Source organism: Vipera berus (assembly GCF_964194415.1).
Source record: "Vipera berus genome assembly, chromosome: 1".
In the NCBI taxonomy this organism is placed as follows: domain Eukaryota; kingdom Metazoa; phylum Chordata; class Lepidosauria; order Squamata; family Viperidae; genus Vipera; species Vipera berus.
This window is the reverse complement of record NC_138202.1, coordinates 62,524,606-62,548,804: the sequence shown is the minus strand read 5'-3', so window position 1 is coordinate 62,548,804 and position 24,199 is coordinate 62,524,606. Positions and strand designations below refer to the sequence as shown.

The 24,199-nt window shown below is 37.4% G+C and overlaps 1 protein-coding gene across 3 annotated transcripts in view; it reads left to right on the top strand.

Moving 5' to 3' along the window:
* DPH6 (diphthamine biosynthesis 6) overlaps positions 1 to 24,199 on the top strand; it is a 224,355-nt gene that overhangs the window by 27,080 nt on the left and 173,076 nt on the right. For all 3 annotated transcript variants that reach the window (XR_014024612.1, XM_081313794.1, XM_081313793.1), the window contains exons 4-5: positions 13,649 to 13,722; positions 17,219 to 17,337. Coding sequence is in view for 2 of the 3 variants with exons in the window: in XM_081313794.1 (XP_081169920.1) it covers positions 13,649 to 13,722; positions 17,219 to 17,337 (193 nt within the window). In the remaining variant the exon portion in view is untranslated. The remainder of the gene's footprint in view (positions 1 to 13,648; positions 13,723 to 17,218; positions 17,338 to 24,199) is intronic.

The following is a 24,199-nucleotide window of genomic DNA, read 5'->3' as shown; positions in this document are numbered from 1 at the left end:
GGCGACTGCCTTACATTTAGTAAGTGTCTGCCGGTTGTGTGATCATGTTTTGCAACTTTCCAACTGGTTTCTGAGATCAGTTGGGGAAGCTGGATTCACTTAACAATTGTGTGATTTGCCTAACCATGGTATAAATGGTCTTAAAATCAGATTTGTTCATGTGTAACAATTGCATTGTAAAATTCTAGGCCCAATTGAAGTTGTTAAGTAGTTAACTACCTAATTTAAAACTGATGCTTCTTTTTCCAACCTTTCCTATGGCTTAATGGACACCTTGTTTTTTATTTGGCTCTTGCACAGGAATTTCTAGGTCCCAACAGCACCACCACCACAAACACATGCACACAAGAATGACAAAGAAAACAGGAAAGACCCAGAATTTTAATTCTGCTTTGGGTCAAGTCCTAATGCTATATTTATATTATTCATCATTATTAACAATAGAATAGAAAATGTTTTTAATAACATTAACCTAGGAAAAGTTTTAGATCTACGGCAAGAATCTTCAAACTTGGCCCTTTTATGACTTGTGGATTTCAACTCCCAGACTTCCTCAGCCAGCTTGTCATAAAAGGGCCAAGTTTGAAGACCCCTGATCTATGGTATCTTGAAAAAGATGAAAAAATACCAATATAAACATTTTATAAACTCCTTAAGTACTGCTATTTGTTTGTAACCTGCCTTAAATCCAATTTTGAAGTCTAAGCAGCACCAGGTATGATGTTCAAGTCACTTTTCCCTCAATAGAATATATTAAAGTCTATGTCACTATTTGCGAATAAGCTGTTTCACAGTTGTGGCCAATAGCTCATTTTTACAAAAAAAAATCCCTTGTATTTTTGTAAAATCTCCCTATGCGTTTATTTTGTTATGGTAAATAAATGACAAGTCATTGTTAAACCATAATTTCTTTTGATTTATCACAGTTAATTTCATTTCTTTATTTCATTTTCTCTTCAGAGATTTTTACTCAAATACTATTAAAATTGCAATTTGCAAAATCCTTTGTTAATGATCATTTGAGTGACTCATTAGTAATTGGTTCCTTTCAGCTGAAAGTAATTGCTTTATAATCCTTAATGATATGAAAACTGAAATACATGTTTTGTAATATTCTTGTATTATGGAATATAGAGCTTGGCATCAAAGATGTCCCATATACAACCAAGCATTATTTTTTTTAGTATCACCAGAGTGCTTACTCCCATGGTGGAATGATTAAAGCTCTTCATGTTGGAAATAATGGGAACAGGAAAGACCTTAAATTCATAACAGTGTACATACTTTGATATTTCAGTAGTCTCTACTTAATTTTGAAATATGAAATGTTCCAGTTCCTAAATGGGTATTTTTGTACTATTGATGTGTTTCTGAAGATTTGATAAAGTAATAATCTTTAATAATTTCCTTGATGATGTCATGTTATTTTCTTTAAAGGATCAGATTTAAATATATAGACAGCCATGTTCTCAACATGACCATTAAAACTCTGGTTCATAATGGCACTTTGAATGCAAAAACTTTTACTAGTGTGGGACATTTAATGTATCCGCTTAATGAACTCTGTATATTTTAAAGGCCTGTTTTTTGCCTGAAGCTTAAAAAAGAAACAGTAAAAAAGGCTATAGACCAGGGATGTCAAACTGCCGGCCCACGGGCCGGATGCATCATGCCAAAAGTGCATCCACCCCATTGCCGGCAATGGGGAAAAAGTCACGATACGTCGATACACATCACGTGACATTGCGAGTTTGACACCCCTGCTATAGACTGAAAACTTTTGCTTTTGTTTAGTCTGGGGTAGAATTATGGATGTACTTTCATGGTCCATGAATGATTTTAAGACTATTTTTCCCCTATATTGTATTTATCATTTACTACTATAACTATGGCTCAGTTACTTAAGCACTGGCTGAGCTTGTGTATGCCTTATATAAAACCTACTGTATAATCACATTTTTAGGTTTATACATCTAATTTAAGTTCTCACTAACATCAGGATCCAAACTACTATGGGGAAAATATCCTTTTGTCACTCCTCCTTCTTGTATATCTGAGAATTTGTTGTTTCAGATTGAAGAATGCTATGGAAATTACAGAAGGAAATTGCAGAATCTTTGCTATCAGTAGAGAAGATTTCTGATATGTTAGATTCTACGCATAAGGTGATTAGTGGCAAATGATTATTTGGATCTATCCTTAGTATCTGATTTACAGTGGTTTAACAAAAAGGGAATATCATGAAGTGATTCCCACCATCGCTTCATTAATTTACTGAAATGACAAATAGGTGCAGGTGTTTTGTGTGCAGTTTTGACTTCCATTTATTGCAGACAAACATTTGAGAAATAAAAAACAAATGCAAACTAAAATTTGATGTTTATTTTGTTGTTTACCCCAGGGTCTTTGCATCGCTATAACTTCAGATTCTTTTGAAGGACTTTGCTGCTAGGCACAGGAAAAGATTAGATATATGGCAAATAAATAGATATCATACCCACTTTTTATAATAGCCTTCCCAGGTTAGCAACCACCAGATCTTGAGAATAATAGATCTTAGGTGGTTTACCCATCCTATTAGCCCTCTGTATATGTTTATGCGGGACGCAGTGGCTCAGTGGGTTAGGACGCTGAGCTTGTCGATCAGAAGGTCAGCAGTTTGGCGGGTTGAATCCCAAGTGCCACGTAACAGAGTGAGCACCTATTACTAGTAACAGTGTTCTGTGTGCCTTTGATGTCTAGTCATGCTGGCCACATGACCACAGAGACGTCCTCGGACAAGCGCTGGCTTTGAAACGGAGATGAGCACCGGCCCCTAGAGTTGGAAACGACTAGCACGCATGTGCGGGGGAACCTTTACCTTTACCTTTATATGTTTATGCAGTCATGGCCGAAATTGTTGGCACCCCAGAAATTTTTCCAGAAAAACAAGTATTTCTCACAGAAAAGTATTGCAGGAACACACGTTTTGCTATACACAGGTTTATTCCCTTTGTGTGTATTGGAACACAACAAAAAAAGGGAGGAAAAAAAGCAAATTGGACATAATGTCAAACAAAACTCCAAAAATGGGCTGGACAAAATTATTGGCACCATTTCAAAATTGTGGGTAAACAAGATTGTTTCAAGCATGTGATGCTCCTTTAAACTCACCTGGGGCAAGTAACAGGTGTGGGCAATATAAAAATCACACCTGAAAGCAGATAAAAAGGAGAGAAGTTCACTTAGTCTTTGCATTGTGTGTCTGTGTTTGCCACACTAAGCATGGACAACAGAAAGAGGAGAAGAGAACTGTCTGAGGACTTGAGAACCAAAATTCTGGACAAATATCAACAATCTCAAGGTTACAAGTCCATCTCCAGAGATCTAGATTTGCCTTTGTCCACAGTGTGCAACATTATCAAAAAGTTTGCAACCCATGGCACTGTAGCTAATCTCCCTGGTCGTGGACAGAAAAGAAAAATTGATGAAAGGTTGCAACGCAGGATAGTCCGGATGGTGGATAAGCAGCCCCACACAAGTTCCAAAGGAATGCAAGCTGTCCTGCAGGCTCAGGGAGCATCAGTGTCAGCGCGAACTATCCGTCGACATTTAAATGAAATGAAACGCTATGGCAGGAGACCCAGGAAGACCCCACTGCTGACACAGAGACATAAAAAAGCAAGATTACAGTTTGCCAAAATGTACTTGAGTAAGCCAAAATCCTTCTGGGAAAACGTCTTGTGGACAGATGAGACCAAGATAAAGCTTTTTGGTAAAGCACATCATTCTTCTGTTTACCGAAAACGAAATGAGGCCTACAAAGAAAAGAACACAGTACCTACAGTGAAATGTGGAGGTTCAATGATGTTTTGGGGTTTTTTTGCTGCCTCTGGCACTGGGTGCCTTGAATGTGTGCAAGGCATCATGAAATCTGAGGATTACCAAAGGATTTTGGGTCGCACAGTGTCAGAAAGCTGGGTTTGCGTCCGAGATCTTGAGTCTTCCAGCAGGACAGTGACCCCAAACATATGTCAAAAAGCACCCAGAAACGGATGGCAAGAAAGCGCTGAAGAGTTCTGAAGTGGCCAGCAATGAGTCCAGAGCTAAATCCTATTGAACACCTGTGGAGAGATCTTAAAATTTCTGTTGCGAAAAGGCGCCCTTCCAATAAGAGAGACCTGGAACAGTTTGCAAAGGAAGAGTGGTCCAAAATTCTGGATGAGAGGTGTAAGAAGCTTATTGATGGTTATAGGAAGCAACTGATTTCAGTTATTTTTTCCAAAGGGTGTGCAACCAAATATTAAGTTAAGGGTGCCAATAATTTTGTCCAGCCCATTTTTGGAGTTTTGTTTGACATTATGTCCAATTTGCTCTTTTTCCTCCCTTTTTTTGTTGTGTTCCAATACACACAAAGGGAATAAACCTGTGTATAGCAAAACATGTGTTCCTGCAATACTTTTCTGTGAGAAATACTTGATTTTCTGGAAAAATTTCTGGGGTGCCAACAATTTCGGCCATGACTGTACCTCTAAAAGCTAATCATTTACTCCACAGCAGCAAAATCAGCAAAGTCTTTTGGTGCCTTAATTGGCTGGGTTCCCAGTTAATACCATGCCAAATTCATGCAAATTACATTATAGTTTAATGCCATTTTTGAACCCAGCAGTGACCTACTTGCACATTTTAATGACCTGAGGCATTGAGAAGGCCATGGGGACATAGGCTGCCTTTGATACATTGTGATTAAGCTTTTGGCCTTGGACTGTCAATTACTGTTTCTACCCAATTCCCTATTTCCCCAAATATAAGATAGCATTTGATTGGAGTTGTGAAAAGCACCCCCTTTTTCCTACAGGGTAGCAGATATCCTGTAACATCTAACATCTTTCAGGGCTAATAATGTTACTGGATGAGAAAAATGATGGAGATAGTAACCTGATTAAATAGCACTCATTTCTACCTAGATCATGGGTAGGCAACCTTGGCTCTTTTATGACTCGTGGACTTCAACTCCCAGAATTCCTGAGCCAGCACAAGTCATAAAAGAGCCAAGGTTGCCTACCCCTGACATAGGATGACTGTGAAATTGTAAAAGTAAATATCTGAATCAGTTAGTTTTATTTATTATTTGGCACCATGATACTTTCCAAATTGAAAACTTGTATCAAACGTGAATTCATATTATTCTTTCATATTATGCATATCATTCTTTCATATTTTTTGTCTGTTTATCTCATATTATCTCATCTTGTTAGTCTTAAAGGAGCATGCATGTTTGCAAGTATGATTATAAGCTTTTCCTAATACATGTTCAAATTAATAGTATATTGGCATAGTAACCCTTTTTTCTAATTGCTTTTTTAAAAGTGATAATTTGATTTTTGTATGTAATGGTTTTCCAAAGGTAGATATTATTAAGGTGATGAGCATCCCTATTTGGCTTTATGCTTATCAGTAACCTTTACTCATAATGTGATATTGTCTGAATATCTTATTTGGTTCAGCTTTCCTTAGCTCTGATGAAGCCTTAGGCTGCTGTTTCTTTGAGTTACTGATAATTTTTTTATCTGATTAACTGACACATTTAGTTGAAATCAACACAGCCCTTAGGCTGGCCATGGATTTAATTTAAAAAGTATCAAAGGTTTGCACTGTGTGCTTTTTAATCATCATGTTTATCAGGCAAGGAAAAAAAAACCCAAAAGCACTATAGGGAGAGGGGTTATCTTAAGGAGCAGTAGCTTGGGAAATTGACAAAAACTACAAGGTAATTTACTGCTAACTTTCACTTTCATTAATATAACATTTCCCACTAATAATTACAGTGCATGTAATATACTAATTAAATGGAAAGCATTGTCACTAATTTTCTTCTTGCTGAACTCAAAGAACGGTGTAACAAGAGGATTAAAAACTGTTTTTAATTCACAAGTCAATTGGGTATATATCACATAGTATTTTGATAATACATTGTTAGTTTTAAAAAATAAATAAAAGTAATCCTTTTTAATATGCTTTAAGTAAAACCTTGATCAATAGGGCATTTAAATTTTATTTAAATGAAAAAACATTCATGTACGTATGTATATAATTTTGAACAAATATTAACTTTAGAATACATTTCTGTGGTGCAAGAATCATATTTTGTCAAAAAGCCAATGTTAAAATAAATGTTTTGAGTAGCCTTTGTTCAAGAGTTGTTTGTTTTCCATTGGAAGTAAGCACATCATTACAGCTGATTGAGGTAAAGAGATGCACAAAGCGATAAAGCTACCTTTATTTTATTCTCTATGTGCAATGAATTTAACTATAACTTTAGTGGTGGCAATTCTTTTGCCACAAATTAATGCCTGCCTGACGGCGTTAATTGGGAGGTGGAATTAGTTCTATTCTGGCCTATTTCTCAGTAACATTCTTAATTACAGGTAACCCTCAATGGAGCCTGCCTAAAATGGTCATAAGTCATGATGCTTGTAAAATGGGTCATTCATGTGACAGATCCAATTTAATACCATTTTTGGCAGTCATTTAGCAAACCAATTGCTCACTATGGAATGGTTTTGCTAAAAAGCTGAAAATGTTGATTTTTGGCAAAAATATAAAATACAGTCATGTGACCATGGGATACTGTAAATTGCCATAAATGCAAGCCATTAGAACTTTAGAATCGATTTGTAAGTATCCCAGTAGAGATCTGTTGCAATTTTGAATGGTTGCTAGGCCACCAGTCATGAGTCCAGGGCTAACCGTATAGTTGAAACCAATTAGGTTGCCTCTTAATGAAAGTTTGAACCTAATTTCAAATTCCTGCTTAAAAACATAAAATAGAAGGCTTCTACAGCCATTTTCAAAGAGTCATATTAATATGTGCAGGGGGGAAAAACCTTCATATGTGAAGGATCTGAAGGCTATACGGAAATGTCTGCTTCATACATCTGTGCTTGGAAGAATGTTGACATCTTGTAAGCTAAAATGGAGAGGTGAAGCTTATCAGGGATGGAAAATAAAATACAAACTCTAGTAACTGTCAGTGACTTCATGGACATTTGTATAAAGATTTCTTGTCAACAAAAGTATTTTACTCTTGCTGCCTTCTTTTTTTTAATTTTTGGGTTTAGTATTTCTTGTTGAGGGACGTAGTGGCTCAGTGGGTTAGGACGCTGAGCTTGTCGATCAGAAGGTTGGCAGTTTGGCGGGTCGAATCCTGAGTGCCGCGTAACAGAGTGAGCACCTGTTACTTGTCCCAGCTTCTGCCAACCAAGCAGTTCGAAAGCACGTAAAAATGCAAGTAGAAAAATAAGGACCACTACGGTGGGAAGGTAACAGCGTTCCGTGCGCCTTTTTAAAAAAAATCCCATTTATATTTATTTATTTTTATTTATTTATTTTATTACATTTATATACCGCCCTTTCCCAGAGGACTCAGGGCGGTTTACAGGGTAATTAAAAACCAAAAATACAAAAGTTAAAAAACCAAGTTTAAAAAAGATTAAATTTATCCCTGTATAAATAAAACCCCAATTAAAATAAATTAATCCTCAGCCTGGGCCAGAGAGCTCGAAGAGCCAGGTCTTCAGGCCCCGGCGGAATGAACGGAGGTCGGGGGCAGTCCTCAGCTCCACTGGCAGCTGGTTCCAAAGGGCAGGCGCCCCCACTGAGAAGGCCCTATCCCTGGGTGTTACCCGCCGGCAATCTCTTACCGGTGGCACCCTGAGAAGACCCTCCCTGTGGGAGCGCACTGGACGAAGGGAACTTGATGCCGGCAGCAACATTATAGCAGGTAAAACGCTTCTTCTGTCTGTCCTTAATTATTAAATGATACCTTTCCTGTACTCTACAGAAACTAGAGCTTTCTCATTCTAGTTATGTGACTGCATATTGAAGCTCACCCACAATAGTTGTAACAATAGTTACAATAGGACTTGTAATGGAAAGAGGGGACAAGCAAAACCATCTCTTTGGACTGTGATGTACACTATCCAATCACACCTGCAGAAAATCTCTTCCTGAGAAACTAGAGCTTTATGACAGAAAATAATACACAGGATATGTGACTGTAGGCCCCCACAGGGTGACAAAGACAGATGACATCAACAAATTATGAAAAATATGCAATTACGTATAACGTCATTGTACCTCCTGCGTGCTACCCAGTCTAATTGAGCCAATATAAAAATAATGTTAAGCAAAACAAAATAAAAAATGAAGAACACTGGATGCTTTTGGATGAAGCAAAATTCAAGAAATACCACAGATTGTGTCAGATATTTTTCAAAATTTAGTTTTAAAGAAGATTGTTTTTCTGGTGTTTAAGAATCAATATGATCTCTGATGTTCAAGGGGTATTATATTTAGTATACATGCTGTATTTTTTTCCACTGCTTTGAAACATTCCTCCTATTAGTGAATTCTCCATCAAAATATACTGTTGCCTGCGCTACACAAATGCTATGAGAATTTGGTGGCTCATTATGTTGCATTTGTCAAAACCTATTTGATTGTGCTGCCGTTCTTAATCTCCATTTCTGCCTCTTCAAAAGCCAAGTCTCCCTATAGCAAAATGTTTGTTTGGTTTTTTTGCTTTCTTGTGGGTCCTTCCTACATTCCTTTTTCCTTTTTCTTTCCCCTCTAGGCTTCCTGATACCTGAATCTTCCAGTGACTTGGGAATTCTCCTCCACTTTAAGCATTTTCTTTCTTACCAAGGCTAGAAGGCAAGGGCACGTGTTAAGTAAAGTTCTAGGTACCTGAAGCAGTCCCTCTCATAGTTGTACATACCACAGATTTTCTCTGAAATCAATATAGCTGGAAGCTTTTTGTTCTTGGTTAATGAGAATTTCATTTGTCATTAATGTACATTTGAAGAGACAGAATTCACCATTGTCCTTACTTTTTATCCTGTCTTAGGAGAGGGAGATACAGAGAAAGTTCAGAATTTGAGAATGTATTCCTTTGTGGCAAGTATAAATAATGTCAGATTAAAATAAGTTAAGCAGTAATACAGGTAGTTCTCGAATTCACTTAATAACAATGTTAACTAATTTAACAACTGCAGCGATTCAATTAACAGTGGCAAGAAAGGTCGTAAAATGGGGCATCATTCACTTAATAAATTCACTTAGCAACAGATTTTTTTTCCAGTTGTTAAATTAGTAACACTGTTATTAAGTGAATCAGGCTTCTCCATTGATTTTGGTTGTCAGATGGCCGCAAAAGGGGATCACATGACCCCAGAACACAGCAACCATCATAAATATGAGTCTGTTGCCAAGCGTCTGAATTTTGATTGTCTGACCATGGCAGTGCTGCAAAGTTCATAACTGAAAAACTGTTATAAGTCATTTTTTTCAGTGCCGTTATAACTTTGAATGGTCACTAAACAAGCTGTTGTAAGTTGAGGACTATCTGTTCTTTATTTGATCACATTGTAAAGTGAATACTTCCTTTTTTCCATTGTGGATAAAAAGATGTATCTTGCTGAATGTTATTTCTGTGCTTTTGAAACCTACAATAACCAAGAGATGTTGCATTCAGATTCTGTTTAGTTGTCATTCCATTTTTGGGGGTGCTTTTTTTTTCTTTCAAGTGCTGCAGATTGCAGCGCCTTAACCCATTCTTCAATTTTTTTAATACAACATCAAATGTACCATTCTGTATTTGTTGTGATTAATGATAATAGTACTTATCAGTTTAAGCACCTGTAGATTTTCTGCCTCGATAGCATGAGATAAAAATCTTTTATGACACTGTTAAGTTATAATTTCATTGAATTTTTTTTTAAAAAAACAACACAAAATGAATAGCTTATCTTAGGGTGAGGTGGTCATACATTTATATACACTGTGGAGGCCATAACATTATAGGGCAGTGATGGCGAACCTTTTAGAGACCAAGTGCCCAAACTGCAACCAAAACCCGCTTATGTATTGTCGGGTGACGGGTGGGCGTGGCCCATTGGGTGGGCGTGGCTGTGGTGGTAATGGCAGACTGGGTGGGACTAAAAAATTCGATCAATTCCAACTTCACAAGATTTTTTCCCCCGCGAGAAGTTGAACATGATTGATTGATTGAGCGGGTTTTTTTGCACACGGCGGAGGCCTAAAGTGAAAAGGTTTTATAAAACCCAGCTGAAGGTCTAGGAGTGGGGCGACGGCACGCGTGCCCACAGAGAAGGTTCTTCATGCCACCTATGGCACACGTACCATAGGTTTGCCACCACGGTTATAGGGCATGTCATATAATACATAGAGCATTGATAGGATGTGAACCACGTGGAAGTGTGTGTCATAATGGACCAAAGTCCCCCTTCAAACTGTTCCTTGAATTGCTAAGGTAGAATGACCTCCCAAAGGCTTTGCATAACTGCTTCAAGAATTACCTCACAGCAAAGACTGTGAGGGTATGTACTGAAAACATTTCAGCCTCAGGAGCACATCCCTGATATTTATATTCCCAGAGATGTTCTTCCTTTAAATTTGCTTTTAATTAGAAAATTGTTTGACAGTAGCAAGTGGCTCCATTTCTTTAGATTCTAAAGTCACTCATAATTACGCATCTTCCCTTGTGCTGTCCTTGCATCACATCTCCTAATATTTCAGGTGTTTCATAGCTGACAAAGAACAATGTGAGATGCATTTTCACGGTTCCAAGACAGCTGCACTTGTTTGTTGCTTTTTTCATAATATTCCTTATGTGTCTCAAGTTTGAGTCTGCAGGAATTTATTTATTTATTTATTTATTTATTTATTTATTTATTTATTTATTTATTTATTTATTTTATTGGATTTATATACCGCCCTTTCCTGAAGGACTCAGGGCGGTTTACAGGGTATTTAAAACAAAAATCAATACAAAAGTTAAAAACAATTAAAAAAGATTAAATCAATCCCTGGGAAAAAAAACACCAATTAAAATTAAAATTCTCAGCCTGGGCCAGAGAGCTCGAAGAGCCAGGTCTTCAGGTCCCGGCGAAATGAACGGAGGTCGGGGGCAGTCCTAAGCTCCACAGGCAGCTGGTTCCAGAGGGCAGGCGCACCCACTGAGAAGGCCCTACCCCTGGGTGTTATCCGCCGGCAATCTTTTACCGGCGGCACCCTGAGAAGGCCCTCCCTGTGGGGGCGCACTGGACGAATATATCCCAGACCCACGCCATTTAGGGCTTTATAGGTCATCACCAGCACCTTGAATCTCACCTGGAGGGCAACCGGGAGCCAATGCAGCTCGCGGAGTAGAGGTGTTACATGGGAGTATCGGGAAACCCCCATCACAGCCCCCCTCCTATATGGTCTTCAAAATTGAGCTGTGAATCCAGGAGGACGCCCAAGTTGCGAGCCCTATCAACGGGGAGTAACACCTCACCCCCCCATCGTTAAAGGTGGAATAGTCTGGTTAACCTGAGATGCCGATATGCACAGCCACTCAGTCTTGGCAGGATTGAGACGAAGCCTGTTTCTCCCCATCCAGACCTGGACCGCCTCCAGGCAGCGAGACATCACGGCGAGGGCATCGCTGGGTTGGTTCGGGGTGGAGAGAAAAAGTTGGGTATCATCAGCGTACTGATGATACCCCACCCTGAAACCACGAATGATCTCACCCAGCGGCTTCATATAGATGTTGAACAGGAGGGGCGAGAGAACCGACTCCTGAGGAACTCCACAAACGAGAGGCCTCCGGGTGGATCTCTGCCCTCCCATCAACACCGACTGCGAGCGGCCCAGGAGATAGAACCACCGTAAAACGGTGCCTCCACTCCCAACCCCCTGAGACGCCGCAGTAGGATACCATGGTCGATGGTATCAAAAGCCGCTGAGAGATCTAATAGGACTAGGACAGAGGAACAACCCCAGTCCCGAGCCCGCCAGAGATCATTCACCAGCGCGACCAATGCCGTATCCGTGCTGTGTCCGGGCTTGAAACCCGATTGGTACGGGTCCAGATAATCAGTTTCCTCCAGGAAACTGTAAGAGAGCGCAAAGCCTACAGCTACACAATGGGCAGAGGAGGAAACTCAGAAAGAATTCTCCCCACTTAGCAGATTGTAAAAGGGATGGTGGGAGATTTGAAGGTTACAAGTTACTAAATGAAAAATGCACATCTCCAGTAATACTTGACTCTAATGAGGTTTTATATAGCTGAAATATAATAGTGAGAATCCTGCTAAATCAGTTAATATACTCAGGTAGCCCTGTATTTTGCTCTTAAAGGGTTATAATAGATATTTATGGGAAGCTTATAAGTAAGATAGAGCAGTTCCCCAGGTACCAGTATGATTAATAGCCATTAGTAGCCTAATCTCTCTGAATGTGTATAATTCACTTTTAAACCTGCTGATAATTATCACTATTTTTGTGGTTGCAAGTTCCATAGCTTGACTATATACAGGGTGAATTACATCTGGGTCCTTCCCAAATTCCGTTGTTTTGTTTTTTTAATGACTGCATATACGGGTTGTTCAATACTATGAATACTTTTATTCATCTTTGTATAGTTTCCATATCTTGCTGGTGTTATTTTCTAATCTTTGAGTAACAATGTTGCTTTCTGATTGAATGGAAAATTAACCTCAGGCTTTGATGATATTTATCTGGTGCTAATAAAAGAAGGATTAATTGTAGAATTTTTTAACATTTATTTTCAATTAAAGCTGTAAATCTAATATATCAGTTTTGCACAGTTTGGTGAACTGTTATGAGTTCACATTTCACAGCAATAATGGGAAGGATTATTATCTTTCCAAACTATGGCAATAGCATTTGTTCCTATAGCTCAAAAAGCAAGTAGCGTCTTTTAGAAATAAGCAGTGGAAGATATTCTGCATCCATTTCAGGCTCACTTCTCATTATAGGTAGTCCCCACAAATCAAAAAGCCACATGATGTACCACTTATTGACAGCAGTTCCAGCAATCCCAGTTACTTTCATTAAGTGAGGTCCATGCAGGTAGTTAAGTAGGGCCTCACACAACTACAGCTTCCGAATTCTTGCTGGCTTCCCCATTAACTTTGCTTGTTGGAAGGTGGCAGGGAAGATTGAAAATTGCAACTGTGTCCCTGTGGGTTGCTGCAATGGCTCTAAGTACAAGGACAGGTCATAATTACCACTTGTTCAGCACTGTTGTAAATTCAAACAGATGCTCAATGTATTGTTGAATGAGGAACAGCTCTACTTTTGCTTGAGGTTTCTTACAAGAACAAAATAAAGTTATTAATCAAGTAAGAAACTACAGTTATACAAGGTTATTTGCTGAACCCCTTTGCAACAGCTTTATAAGTGGAAAAAATACCAATTCAGGTATTTTACACAGATTATATACAACAAATATATGAAAATCTTAAATTTAGAATAATCTATTGAAAGATTTTTTAAAAATATCTCAGTAGTATGTTGCTTATATAAAATAGAATTTCCAGTGGGTATACTGTAATTCTCAAATTATTCCCTATAGTATGTAACATAATAAAACTGCTACTTACTATATAAAATATCCAGATCCAAAGAAATGCACACACACACACACACACACACACACACCCCTATATACACTATAAACCAACTGAGTGAAGTTAAAGGCATCTCTTGTTAATGGCTACTGATTTACGTACTGTAGAATTTTTTGTTACTGCTTTGCAGATTTATTTTAAATTTGTTTTTATATATACATATTTTGCAGGATAAAGAAGGGGTGGAAGCTGTTTCAGTAGGGGCCATTCTTTCAGATTATCAACGAGTCCGTGTGGAAAATGTGTAAGTAAAATAAGATGTAGCTTACAGTGTAAAGGCAACATTCCATACATGGCCACAGAGCTATTGATTTCAGTGGTGTGGACTAGATCAGAAACATTATTGCTTTTATGTCAAATAAGGTGGCATAGTAATAACATTTCATTAAATATTTCATTAAATGTCTGCATGGTGCTAAACATATAATTATCAAATCGAGAAGACTGAACTCTTAAAAATGAGAATCCTATCAAGATAGGGAAGATAAGCTATATGTTTCCTATTTTATAAGGGCTTTTGTCTTCTAACAATATAGATTTCATGAACTGAAGCCCATCCTTTCGTGTTAAACCTTGCAGTAATTTATCTAAACATAAGATTTGAAAGAAAAATACATTTGCTTCTATAACTTTAATGGGGGTATTTTGATAAAAAAATATGAAAATAATTCTTTTTTAATCTATTGTCACTTGTGTTTACTTCACATAATCATATGCATTTGCTACATGCTTTGCAACTGCCATTTGGATAGCTTGTAAATTGTGATGCCTAACATTGTCATATTGCAGGAAAATTTCCTTCTTGTGGTTCCAAACTCTACTCAAGTCATTGCTTTCAGAGTTTTGAGTGTTGTAAGATAAAGTTCTGAGTTCAGTGGTACATGGTTCAAGAAGATCCCTGAGAATAACATGATCTGTACTACGAATTTTCTTGACAGAGCCTGAGTTTTGAATTTATTTAGTTTTGCAATTATATTCCATTCCATGAATTGACACTACACTTCTGTGTCACAATGATGAGCCCATGTTTCAGCAGCTATCATGATGCTGTAAAAAATTCATTCTTGTATTATGACAAGAATTGTTGCAAATTTCAGTTCTTGAAGCTTTTGCCTGTGCTGTCAGCTCAGGTGGAAGCCATCTTGCACAAAACGTCTGAAGAACTGTTCATAGCAATTTCTGTTTGAGTGGTCTGTCAATTGTCCTTACTCAATTCATCAACCTTTTTCTTGTGTTCTGTTGCTATTACACATTATCCTTTTTGATCACTTCTTCCTGCTTCATCGTTACATTTTTGGCCCAGCAATGAACAGTACTCATTTCAACATAGTCATCACCATAAACAATCTGCATTCAACAATGAGTTTCAGTTGAAGATGCACCTTAAGTAATCAAAGTTTCAGTCATAATACATTGCTTAAAGTGCATTGATGGGTGTTCACCGCAGGTTTCTGCTAGTTACTTTTTTCACAGTTACTTTCCACCAATAGAAATGAAAGAAGTGCTAATGAATGCATTAGAGTTTCTACTGCCATTTGTTGGGAATTTCGATGTTTAAGTTATAAAGGTAAAGGTTCCCCCGCACATGTGTGCTAGTCGTTTCTGACTCTAGGGGCCGGTGCTCATCTCCGTTTCAAAGCCGAAGAGCCAGCGCTTGTCCGAGGACGTCTCCGTGGTCATGTGGCCATGACTAGACGCCAAAGGCGCACGGAACGCTGTTACCTTCCCACCGTAGTGGTCCCTATTTTTCTACTTGCATTTTTACGTGCTTTCGAACTGCTAGGTTGGCAGAAGCTGGGACAAGTAACAGGCGCTCACTCTGTTACGCGGCACTCGGGATTCGACCCGCCAAACTGCCGACCTTCTGATCGACAAGCTCAGCGTCCTAACCCACTGAGCCACCGCGTCCCTCTGTTTAAGTTATACTTGGGTAAATAATGTTGCTATAGTGGTCCCAAATGATACTTTCTATTTGGTGATACTTTGAACGCATAAAAAATGTTTATTTGGAGAAACCTTTTTTATTTGAAAAGAACATATGAAACTTTTCTTCTATTTTAAGATCTAATTAGGAACTTTTGACATAGTACTGAAATGCTACAGTGTTGTTTTTTTAATCTTGTTCATTTTATTTTAGACAGTTGGGAACTAATTGTGTGCCATTCTGATATTTCTTTTTTATTCCACTTTAGCCATATAAAATATATAATAATTATCTGACACATTCTGTGGATGTTCTGGGTATAACCAAAAAGCCTAATCTATGTCATCTTAGAAGGCTTCCAAGTTTGTGGAAAATGAAAGGGATGGAATAGTAAAGAATAATGTATGATTACTACAGATGCTATGCTTTATTATGAAAACTTAATAGCTGAGCATGTAGCTAACCAATTTTGGGAGTGGTGCAAGCTGATTTTTCTGCTTGCCTTAGAATGATACATATGATTCTACTTTCAGGACAACACCCAATGTATCAAATAAAGTTGTTTTTTAAAAAAAATCAATGGCTAGCCATTGACTCTCCAAATTCCAGGTAGTTGCTTTATTACATATTATCGGGGCAGCATTGCTTGAATTAATCAAATGTGTAATGAGCACTCCTAGCCAAGTAAATCTCCAGAGGTTCATGTCAGTCAGAATGCACATAACATTTGCCTAGAATTTTTACCTCTAGAAAAGAAATCCCAGAGGGCATTTGGCTAAATTCCCAAATAAATACATTTCTCCTTACCCCACTGAGGTTAGCTAGCAAGGAAGAAGTTTGCCTGAGGCTTTTTTTTGTCAATCTAGTGAAATATGGGGCTACAGGGAAGAAAAAGGATAAAGTCTATCTTTTAAGAGGGAAAGAATTACAACCAGATTTCTAGATGCAGAAATATCTGGCTGAATGGGTTATTTTATTCTAAAGTGCATGTGTTCAGAGCTTTGCCTGACTCCTTTCATAGTTATTTTCCTCTGAAACTCAGCATTTGGTTTTGCTTCTGATTACTCTTTCAATTAGCGTTGCCACTCTCACAATCCCTTCATGTTGTTGTTGATAGTGCTGCTCCACCCACCCCCTCATCATCATCATCTCTTCTTTTTTTCTCCCCCACCCCTTTTTTGCTGTTTTCATTTTTTATAAGCTAGTATTTTTAAGCAGGCTGTTTTTGTGCCAACATACCACCGGTAACATATCTCAGATACACTTGGCCTCTCCAAACTGAATACCAATTGCTGGATCTTAGCTTGGGTTTTCTTTCTTTCAGCAGGTAGGGAAAGCATGGCCTCCCTATTAATCTTCTGATGCCCCTGATTGAAGGGTGGGGGTGGGGGAGAATGGAAAAAAGCCAGTGGAAATTGATTTAAGTGAAGAGCTTCGATGACCTTAAAGTATTGGTGATGTGTGTTGTCACTGGATAGTTACTATTTAAATGGGATCCCATAATGTCATTCCATTTGTAGATGCAAGAAGAAATGCTTAATATCTATATGGTTGCCCTCTACATCTGCTATGCAAGTTTAAGAGATACTCCAGAACAGATTGGGGCTTGAGCAACAGATTGGTTAGGAGGTGTGGAGCAGAAAAATTTCATTGCGAGTGGAAGTGTGTGGATTCAGTGTTGCATTTAGCTCTCATTTTCTTTATTCTTACTAATGTATACCTATTGTAATTTTCTAAATTAAGCAGTGTTACTCAGAAACTTAAATGATCTGTGTTTACTTATAATGACACATCTATCTTTTTTTTCTGCCAACAGTTGTAAAAGGCTTGCTCTGCAGCCTTTAGCATACCTGTGGCGTCAGAATCAAGACACATTGCTGAGAGAAATTATATCCTTGAAAGTTCAAGCCATAATAATAAAAGTAGCAGCTATCGGTAAGAATTCAAACTGTCTCTAGTAACTGTGGTGAATCTACTTTGTCAATAAGTAGTCAATACCATAAAATAGCCACAGGAATGTATTAATCTGTTTTGTAATTAAAATGTACTCAAGGGCAGAAAACTGCATCAGGATGGAAAAGAAGTATGGAACACACACACACACACACAGACACACACATACTCTAATACCAGCTAGTGAAAAAAAGTTAAAATCATTTTGACTTTCTTCATTACATTTGCACAGAGAATATGTTTTTCAAGAGAAATTCATTTATAGAATAATCATTTTCAGTATGTTCATAAGAGTTATACAAATGCTGGAAATTGGACCACTATTACTATAAATTATAGGTGCTTCTAATGAAAGGAATTAAGTAAAAACTTTACTAACATCAATCAATAAATGACTTTGCATGCTCAAAAAGGTATTTTCCTGTATCTTAAGAATGTGTGTTCTAACTTATAAAGAAAAGATATTTATTACTATCCTGATTTGTCCTTTCTGTATTCAGGCTACTCTGTTCTATCCAGATTTAGTTGTATATGTTACTCTGTTACTTTATTTATGTACATGGCTCCACTGTAGCATTCAGCAAAATTTATTTACCACTTGGTATTCAAGGACAATTGGGTTTTGCCATTTAAAAAAAAATTGTATGCAGAAGAAATTTCAGTGGAATCCAAAATCACCACATTGACTTTCATTGACAGAATTGTGATTTTATACATTGAACTGACCTATTGTAGAAAATACTTTGGCCATTAAGATCAGTCCAAGCAGAATATTAATACATTCAAGCTTACTGAATGGTATGTGGTTTTCTAACTCAACTGATGAGAAATAGATTAATGGGCCAGTACATCATTTCAGAATTACAGTCCTATCTGTAGTATTTCACACAAAGATATTAGATGACATCTTGGGTGTAAAATGTGATAAAAAGAGGGTTTTTCTTTTGGGGTCAGTAGAGGTTTGTGGCCCATTAGACCAAAGAATGACCAATCTAATACAAAAAGTATCTGTTCTGCATGAGTGGCTAAAAATAAATTTCTGATAAAGTTCACAGTATAATTTTGGTGTGAATTAAATCATACAGTCCACCATGAGGTGAACTGTTTTTATAAGAATTTACCTTGTTTAAAATAAGAATTCATTTATTGGGAGTATAAATAATAGGAGAAATAATTCTTCAGGTGTCATATTTCACCAGAATCATTTTATTTTATATCACTTATGATAAGAACAGTCAAATAAGACCCATCCCAACTTTATTTAGTGCTTTCCTAACATTTATACTAATTAGGTGAAATTTTTTTTTAAATTTATTTGTAATCACAAATTACAAAATAGTTAATTTGGCAGGATTTGGTATCTTGTTAAAAAAAATCTGTGTTAGTTTCTGCAGCAAATTGTAGCTTTTTAAATCTTTTTAAATCTATTATCTGTGAAGAAGGCAAAAAATAGATTCAGAAACAGAAAATATTTTATTTTAAGATATCTTAGAATAGAGTCAATATACAACTAAGTATATAGTTGCAAGGTATAACCAGGTTATGTTAGTTAGTTCAGCGGTCCCCAACCTTTGCAGCTTGGTGTCCCGGCTGGGATGGGAGACGGGAACTGAGCCGTGTGAATGCTGGGTTGGCGTGCTCACAAGTAGCCCTTGTGCAAGGATGGGTCAGCATGCATGTGTGCAAGTACCCGCCGCTCATGCAAGCTACTTCGCACGTGCATGAACTCTGGCCAGGCACTCACGCGGTCCAATTTCTAATAGGCCTGGGCCCGGTAGTGGGTTGGGTCTTGGGGACCCCTGGATTAATTAATCTGAGTCCCCAGATGGCAGCCACTTAGTGGATAGATATGTCTTTTGTTCCAGAAATAGCTATGAAATGGTTGCAACTTCAAGTACATTTTGTGCTGCTTCTGGATCTCCTTTTGAGACTTGCAGCCTGCATTCGTACATTTATACAACTTTTTCTGCTTAAACAGCGTTCTGTGCAGCGTTCTATGTTCAAGTGTAAATGTGGCCTTGGAAGATGAGCTGAAAGCCTCAAGTAAAGGAGAAAGTTGGTAAATGCATGACTAGGTAGGATCACATGATATCAAGTCCAAAGGGACAACTCTTTTTGCCTCTTGGCTTCCATGCCCAACTTTTACATATTTTTTCCAAATTAGGAATTTAGCTATGACTGTTTTTGAAATATTTTATGAAAGTGCAGCTAGTTCCGAATTAGCAGACCTTTGTTGAGAAGACAACACATTTGCCAGGGAAATTTAAACAAGTTAAATTATGCTCTCATTCTTACAACTTTCAAAAACTTGCCTCATTGTTTTATTGTTTCTATTATATTTAGTACTTTACTAATTGTAAACTCTGGTCCACCTAGGGAAGAATATCTTTAAAAATATTTTGAAATTAATTATTTTTTCTCCTCCAAATTGTGGTCATTGAGGATCACTTGGATTTTCAGTATAAACTTGGCTATTAATGTCTCTAGAATGGTCTTATGATTAAGCCCAAACTCTACAAAATGCAAGTTAACGCTATATATGAAATCCAAAACCCTTTGCTTTTTTTTAAAAAAAAGGGGAAGGGAGAGAAATGGGCAGATTCTGAGTGACAGTAGAAATGACTGCAGGGGCTATTTTGCCAGTGACCTGTGTCATCCCTTAAGTAAGATAAACTTCTCTTTGTATCTCAGTAGCTTGGAACAAGTTGGAATGTGCTTACTGATATACAAAGAACCTTCTGTGGCATTTTTTCTTCAGACCACAAATACCATAAATAGTTGTAGATAGTAATTAGATAGAAAACGGCTGCCTTTTTTTTCTTTTTTGGCTACAGGTAGAAAGAAAGATCTTATCAGACTAAATTTCTCACCTGCCTAGGGCAGCAATAATTAGACATAAGCAAATTTAATGGAGCTTCTCTGCTCCAGAGGGCATACCATAGTGCTTTAATAACAGTGTGCTTTATTAAAGGAGGTTTAAGGAATGACGGCTGTTTAACATATCGAATGGCAGAGAAGTTAAGGTATGGGTTACCATTTTACTTTTAGATGAATAATCAAAGCTGCTTTTAAACTAAATTGCAGTAAATGTGTTTGGAATAACCCATTTAAAAGGCTGAGTAGTAATGCACATTAGATGGCGTGTTGCGCTGAAGTGAAAGAAATCAGTGAATATGTAACTTGAGCCTGACATTTATCAACCCTGGCATGCTCCTATAGCTATGTTTTCCATTAGTTTAATGGCATTGGTAGAAAGGTGTAAGATTATAGGCAACATATAATTATACAAGTAAATACACATTAATTCCAGAAATCTCTTTTCAGTTGGCACTTATAAATTAATATCTCTGGATGATGACTTTCTGACAAGGGCAATTTTTTTTCTTACTTTTCCTTAATCAGACATCCTGCTGTAACCTCTTTTTCCTCATAATAGTACAGAAGTCCACTTCTATTAAAGGATTCAGATAATTGCTGTTTCTATAAGGAGACTGATCTACAGTGAATAGGTTTTGTCTCGGTTACCATTTATACAAAAAAAGTAATGAAACAATGATTGTGCTTGACCTATCAAGGGTTCAACCAGGTTTGCATGTACGATAATTTTTACAACTCTTCTGTATGTTAAGCCATTATTTGGAGGCCTTATGTTCCAGTGAAGCAAAGAGAGGGTGGGAGAGAAAAAATTTAAATCGTTTGGGTCTTTGTTCACACTAGAAGGTTTAACCAATATGTTCCTTCAGTGACTCCCCAAATTAAGATGAACTGGCAGGCTGTTAACAGTGTAGTGAAAAACAATCTATTAGAAGAGGCAACACCTTAAACCAAAGGGAAGAATTGGTTAGAATTCATAAAATATGACTTTCAGTAAAGATGTGTTGAGTGGCATTTCAAGGGTCTCTGTTCTAGATCCTGTGCTATTCAACATATCTGTAAATTATTTGGATGATGGGTTAGAAAATATAATTATCAGATTTATAGGCCACAGTAAAATAAGGCATAGCAAACATTTTATTGGAGAGTATCAAAATCTAGCAGGACCTTGACAAGCTGAAACATTGGGCAGAGAGCAGCAAAAGATGTATCAGCAGAGACAATTGGAAAATCCTACATTTGTATATAAATCTGTTTCTTTCCAATGATTAAAAAGTTATGTAGAAAAAAAATGGAAGTCATTAGTATAGGATGGGGAGAACTGTACTGACAACAACACATGTGAAAATTTTCTGGATGTCTTGATCATAAATTGAACATTATTCATGATTATGATGCAGGTTTATTATGAACCAACAAAGAAACAACAACACAAATATAGTCCTAGTGTCAAACCTTCAAATGCTCTGAATTCAGCCATGTTTCTTTGCTTTTCAATTGCCACAGCAATGGGAGGGGGGGGGGGAGATGCATTATTATAGTTTAATCAAAACAATAACTTTCTTGTGAGAACCAAGGTCAAGCAGCCTTAATGTTTGGCGAGCTAGAGCTACCGTTAGGAAGCCTGCTAAAGGTTTAATTGGGGATAGTGATTTACTTTTACTTTGCAACCTTTTGGGGGGGGCAGCTTTCAGCCTTGGTTTCACCTATGTTCGTGCTGATATTATGTAGCCATTAAAAGTGTTTTTTGAGGAAAGCAATTGCCTCAGAGTTCTTATTTCTACTGGTCTCCTCTATCGGAACCATGACACCTAGACTGTATCAACTGAATGAATTCATTGTTCCTCTTTATTCTGCATTGATTGGACTGCACTTAGAATACTGCATCCACTTCTGGTCATCATATTTTAAGAAGGATATTGACAGAACCAAGTGGATAGAGATAGTTGTCTTCATGTATCTAAAGGCCTGCCTTACAATATAGAAGGCAGACAGAAATTTTTAGAATTCTTTCAAAAGATAGGATAAGAACCAATATGTTTCAATTATATGGAAATAGATGTAATCTGTATATCTGGGGGAAAAATCTTTACAATAAAAGCTTTTCAATAATAGAACAGTCTGCCTCAGGAGGATAGATTCTCTTTTGCTGGAAATGTGACCATCTGTTAGGAATGCTGTAGTAGGGGATTCCTGCACAAGAGGGAGTCCCAAAGCATCTTCCATTTAAGCAGACAGTAAGATCTCAGCTAACCTGTGATCCTTGAAAGAACAAGAATTTTTTTTAAAAAAACCTCTTATTTGTGGTGCCTTGAGAAACAGAAGTAGATAAAAGCATGTGTGACTGTTATCGTTACTTGTAATGCTTATGTATTTGTACCTGAAAACTGATACATATTAATAACAAGTCAATGCTTTAAAGTGATGCTCAAAGAAAAAGTGCAAGTATTGGAGGAGAGACTAGAGACACCTTAATTCATAAAAGAGGAAGGAAATGAGTTAGTTCAACTAAAGGGCTGACGGAAGAAATGAATCAGAAAAATGCGATGTAAGGAGGAGAATTAGTCAAAGAGCTAGACCAGTGGGTGGCAGTGACAAGAGGAACAAGAATCATGTAAGGTGTTCTACAATGCTGGAACTTAGAATGAGCATAGACATCCTCATGGAAAAAAGAGACCCTGAACCTTCAAGGGAAGAAAAAGTGATACTGCTAATCAGGAAGCAGGAACATAGTTTATTTATTTATTTTATTTATTTTTGGGACTTATATGCCGCCCTATCTCCTGAAGGACTCAGGGTGGCTTACAACAATAAAAAACAACAATACAAAAATTTAAAAAGAATTAAATAACAGCCCCAAAATAAATTAACTACAGTTAAAAATTAAAACATATTTAAAAACCCATCATCAATCCAGGTCAGCCTGATGGAAGAGAAAAGTTTTGAGGTCGCGGCGAAAGGACTGGAGGTCCGGGGCCATCCGAAGCTCAAGGGGAAGTTGATTCCAGAGGGCTGGTGCTCCCACAGAGAAGGCCCTCCCCCTGGGGGTCGCCAGCCCCCCAGGGCTGGCGTTATTTGAAGTTATTTGAAGAACAGAAGGAATGCAGCCCAAAAAAGAAAAAAAAAGAATTGTGATAATTAGCGTCTCACTGTCATGAGGCACAGAAACAAAACATGCTGACTGGAGCCATTGTCTCATGAAGTGTGCTGCCTCCTTGAAGTGCATATTAGGTTGTGAAAAACAACTTCCAAATTACAGCAACTCCACTGAAAATTATTTCTTTGTGCTCATCCATGTAGGGATCAGTGATACTGCTATGAAAATTATAGCCATATCAGCAATGATCCTCAACAATGTAGTTGGTAGTCTCATCTATCTCTTGAGTCCATGGGAAACTACTGAAGAAAAAAAAAGATATATTGGTACATTGTGTCAAAAGCACATATTTGATTTCTGGAAAAATGTTACCTGGATTATGTTACATATGTATGGTTTCCTATGCATCTATTCAGATACTAAAGCTCCATCAAAATTCCTTTTTTCTCTGAGAAGTAATCAGAAACAACTGTCTTTCATTTCTGCATTAATAACATAGTAGTCCAATTTTAATTCAAACACTTGGCCTAAGAAGATCTTGATAGTCTACCAAATTGTTCTATTCTTTTAAATGGCAAGTATCTTCAACTTAAGTGATCTTCAAATGTTTCTTTCCTCTTGCATCCTCTAAGGATATTCTCTGCAGCCTGAAATATCACGACTTTTTGATGCCTTCTGTCACAATCCTTCTATCTGTCATACCAGCTTATCATCCACCCACACAATTTTCTATGGTGTTTTCGCAACCTATCATTAGATAATTTTTTAAAAAAATCTCTGCTTTTTTTGTTGTTCACCACCTACACAAGACTAAGATCTAATGAAACTGATTTTTGCCCTTGATAGTGTAGAAATGAACATGATGGTTCTTTT